The sequence below is a fragment of the Cupressus sempervirens genome, chromosome 11 (assembly GCF_028749045.1).
Source record: "Cupressus sempervirens isolate cs-2001-9-10 chromosome 11, ASM2874904v1, whole genome shotgun sequence".
NCBI classification, from domain to species: domain Eukaryota; kingdom Viridiplantae; phylum Streptophyta; class Pinopsida; order Cupressales; family Cupressaceae; genus Cupressus; species Cupressus sempervirens.
Window position 1 is genome coordinate 764,388,742 of NC_143128.1, and position 4,728 is coordinate 764,393,469.

Consider the following 4,728-nt stretch of genomic DNA (forward strand, 5'->3'; position numbering starts at 1 on the left):
AAAAAGATATGGTAGATAATACATATATGTTCACGTACAATTCACACTTTGTTTCCATCAAATAATTTATATTTTTTACATAATTCTTCCATGTGTTATTACCCTTTTTATCAAAAATATGCAATACCAATCATGATGTCAATGGGTCCTTTCAAAGCTATCCGTATGCTGCATAAACTTTTCTACTAGACAATACCGATCATGATTTCAATAGGTCCATTCAAAGCTATCAATATGCTACATAGCCTTTTCTACTTATATTTGATCAAAAATATGAAATAAATTTTATTTTTTAAATATCATTTCTTACCAAAAATACAATATTACATATTTATCTTCTGCGTGCTTATTGCAACCTTAGGTGCAATCGCTAGTTTAATTGCTTATGGCTTTTTCATGCTTGGACAATTCCCGTAGAACCACTTTAACGAGTGTCAAAATGCTAGGCTTGTTTCCCATTAGGTAGGCCCCACCTCATTCGGTTAGTCCATCCATCTTACCGTTTTGTAAACGGACGGCGAACGGAGGAACGTGCGACTCCCGTTTACGTGTGGCGGGGGAAATCCTTGGGTTCCAGTACTGTCCCTCTTCTCCCCTCGCACGCCTCTCTGTCATTACAGGACATCACATTATTGTCGTTATCTAATTTAATATGGGCGGTAAGGTTTTTATTACGGCCGCGGCCGTTGCTGGCAGCAGCAGGATTAAATACTATTGACTGGGAAGGCTTGTAACGGGTCTCCGTTAATGCGGTTTTTGCCGGTAACGGGTTCCACCTCTTTCCAAGCCGTCACGGTTAATTGCCTAAGCCTTTTTTATTTTGTTTATTTTATTTTAATTCGGAGTGGTGAATGCGTGGGAGGTGAAATATGCAGACACCTACCGACGTTTCTATGAAACACAAGGCTTCTTGTTCTGGTCTGGAAGAATCCCACGTGGGAGGACATGTATGTGACACGTTAGGGAGAGAAAAAGTCGCGGTGGTTGAGTGGTGCGGGAGTGGAAATACTGGGTGCAGCAGGCGGCGGGTGGATATTTAATGGGGCGTGAGCTGGTGGTAGGAGTTGCAGCCCGAGCAGTCGCTGTCATGCCCAGGTGGGTCCCGCATGAGGAGGAGGAGGAGGTGCGTACGGGTATTAAAAATTGTTTTCCCGGAAGCAGAGCAGTTGAGGATTTTCAATGGCTCCTTTAGGCAGTCTATGCGGCGGGCCTTCTGCTCATGCTCATGCTCATGCTCATCCGCAACCTATGTTGTTTTTCACACTAGAAGTATTTTCGGGGTAGCTTTAGCTTTAGCTTGCACACAACAAATCCTTTTCGATTCGACAGTCTGGGGAATGAAATATTATAAAGATGAAGGCGTGAGAAATCAAGTATGCCACCGCGCCGTGAATTCAGCGGAGCTTCTCCCCCCTTTCCCGACCTATATTCTTCCTCCACTCTTTCCATTTCTACAGATTCGGGAGAGAGAATTCAGAGGAACCACAATCAGAGGGTTGTGATCGGGCTTGCAGTGGGAGGAAGCGTTACGGCAGCCATTGCTTTCTTACTAGTTTTGCTGCTCCTTCTCAGGAGATTGAAGGGAATCCGGAATCGAAATTCGACCAGTCCAGCGGAGAAAGAAGCGGCTTCTGTTCATCTTCATAAATTCTCTTACCGCGACCTTAAGGCCACCACGAACTCCTTTGATGATGCGCGGAAACTCGGGCAGGGTGGCTTTGGAGCCGTTTACAGAGGCCAACTTCATGGCGGGAAGGAAATTGCGGTGAAGGTTCTCGATTCGAGTTCTCTTCAGGGCGAACGGGAGTTTTACAATGAGGTTTCTGTCATCGGCAAGGTCAGCAAATCTCCTCACATTGTGGGACTCTTGGGGTACTGCTGTGACGCCAAGCGAGGGCACAAGCTTCTTGTGTATGAGTATATGCAAAATAGAAGCCTCCAGGATGCTCTGTTCGACGATACATATCCGTTGGAGCTTTCCTGGGGTTATCGGTTCAAGATTATGATGGATACGGCCAGGGCTTTGGCTTTCTTGCACACCGACTGTGAGCCTCCCATCATTCATGGCGATATCAAGCCTAGTAATATTTTGCTGGACGGAAGCTTTTCTGCCAGGATTGCGGATTTTGGCCTTGCTAGATTTAAGAGCGACGTTGATGTCGTTGCGGACGATTTGGATGTGCAGGGGCAGGCCAGATTGGAGGATGCACGGCGTAGGAAACGAAGGGAACGGATGAAGGAGAAGCGGTACTCCGGAAAGGAGGAAAGCGTAATTACTGTAGATGATGATCCGAAGGCACTGAATGCCGAGGTTTCGGTAAATGTTCAGTCGCCGGAGACATTTGCGACGAATTCTGCGACGGAAGACAATCCAATTTTCCTGTCGAGCAATTCTGCGTCCCCCGAGGGTTTGCTGTGCGAGACGGACACAGTGACGGAGAATCTGGAGGAGAGAACGCCGTCTGAGATGGTTGATTTGGAGAAGAACCATGGCGAGAGCTTGGCAGAGATTAGCAAGGGTAAAGATACATCTGAGGCAGACTGTAGGAGCGTAGATGAAGAGGACAAGGCGAGTCTTTCCGAGGGTTTTGACAAGGCGAGCCTTGACGGGACGCGGAGGAAGAAGGATTGGTGGAGGCGGCAGGAGAGCATCAGCGGTGAATTAGGCGTCAAGGACTACGTAATGGACTGGATCGGGACCGAGATCAAGAAGGAGAGGCCAAAGATTAGCTGGGGGACACAGGAGGAGCGGCGGGGGGATTCGAACCTGGGATCTTCCAGGCGGACGGAGAAGAAGAAACAGAGGAGAAAAGACAGCCTCGAATGGTGGACAACGCTGGAAGACAAGGAGAAAAGGGAGAAATCTAAGGGCGGCAGGCAGGGCAAGGAGTGGTGGCGGGAGGAATACTGCGAGGAATTGAGCAAAAAGAAGAGCAAGAATATCAGAGATTGGTGGGAGCAGGCCACGCAAGAGGATAACAAATTTGCGAAATATCGGAGCAAAAGCACTGGTAGAAGCAGAGATTGGTTGAGCAGAGAGTGGTTCAGAGAAGAACGCCACCATGACGCGGATTGCGTGAGCGTGAGTAGCACGCCGAGTACAAGGGGGACCTTGTGCTATGTGGCGCCCGAGTTTGGCGGCGGTGGGATTCTATCCGAGAAAAGCGATGTTTATAGCTTTGCAGTGGTGATGCTTGTCATAATTTCAGGGCGGAGGCCTCTGCAGGTAATGGGATCGCCTGTAATGGAGCTCGAGAGGGCTAATTTGATATCATGGGCGAAGCATCTGGCGCGTTCGGGGGCAAATATGCTTGATCTTGTAGACTCCTCGCTAGGCGGAGAATTTGACAAGGAGCAGGCGATTCTCTGCATTACGGTGGCTCTGCTCTGCCTGCAGAGAGTGCCTTCCGCCAGACCATCCATGGCCGAGGTAGTGAAGATTTTATCAGGTGAAATGGAACCTCCGCCATTACCGGTGGAGTTCTCTCCCTCACCGCCTTACGGACTTCCGTTCAGGTCCAGGAGGAAGTTGCCCAGAGCATCTTCCACTCATCGACATCTGCCGACCTGAAATTGTCAAATTTTTTTTGAAAAAGTTTTAAATTAATTTTGTAGATTCTTTCTTAACAGATCGCTCGCCTCCAATTGAAAATGGTTTCTGTGAGCTTTTTATTTTGAATTTTGCCGTCAAAGGCAGATGTGTACTATATTTTGCATAGCTGGATGACCCTGTTGGCGTTTTGATGAAGTTTTTCTTGTAAGCCTGGATCGGTCAGGCAAGCAGTTAATGTTATGTACAGTACAGTGTTAATTATCAGTAAAATCAAAAACCGAACTTTTCCGTAGTCTTTACGATGCTTCATCCATCTTTAGCTATTGTAAGAGAGTTTGAACTACCAATCGAGGTGTAAATCCCTCTCTTCGAATTTGTATCTGGATTTTTGGATGACATAGATCACTCCTTTGCATTTAGACTTGTGTCATCTGTATGCAAGAAATAAATATGGTTTATTTGCTTCTGGAAAATATGGATCCAGGGGAACAGTTTAATCTTTTGATTTATTTTCTTGATCGCCGCTATTTTAATCTTCTATTTTCTTATCTTGATCATTGTGTGAGTTTTTCAGCAACAAATCAAATCTTTTCTGTAATTTTGTATAACCAGAACGATAGAGTTACAGATTCTTTTTTCTGTAATTTTGTATAACCAGAAAGAGAGAGTACCAGACTAGAATCTGTATTTACAGAGACAATAAAAATCCCTGGGTACAAGTATTGAGCATTAAATAGAAGTTGAGAGCATTAGAATTTTCAATCAGAGGGCGTCATCCGTTTAAATTTCCAAAATTTTCGAACGAAATTTGAAGAGTACAAGTTCGTTCGAAAACATTCCTAATTGGGATTCACTCCCAATGAAATTTGTCATTTTCTATCAAAGAAAAATAATAATTGTTCAAGTATTCCGGTTTGGGAAGGTGAACTGTCCATTTGCCAATTATGTTTCCAATGTAATAGATTCTTTTAGCTCAACTGCGTATCCCATCTAATTTGGAAGGCATTCTTTAGCATAATGTCTAAATATGTCTTTTTATAGCTCTGATTAATTATCAATTAGGTCAAATATCCATGGCACATGTTTTTCTTTATTTAAATAATTAGTATTTCAGCATCTACATAATTCTTAATTTGATTGCCATCTTTCTTTTATATTTTATAAAGTCAAATTGC

At 44.6% G+C, this 4,728-nt stretch overlaps 1 protein-coding gene across 1 annotated transcript; it reads left to right on the forward strand.

The window, feature by feature from the left end:
• The first annotated feature begins 1,040 nt into the window (after positions 1 to 1,040).
• Positions 1,041 to 4,044, forward strand: LOC149531848 (receptor-like serine/threonine-protein kinase At2g45590). The gene has a single exon (XM_089808549.1). The coding sequence runs from the start codon at positions 1,376 to 1,378 to the stop codon at positions 3,569 to 3,571; it is 2,196 nt and encodes a 731-aa protein (XP_089664675.1). The 5' UTR covers positions 1,041 to 1,375; the 3' UTR covers positions 3,572 to 4,044.
• Positions 4,045 to 4,728: the final 684 nt, after the last annotated feature.

What these genes read in the sequence shown, in the direction of transcription:
- LOC149531848 (XM_089808549.1), top strand. Translation starts at nt 1,376, where the DNA reads ATGCCACCGCGCCGTGAATTCAGCGGAGCTTCTCCCCCCTTTCCCGAC.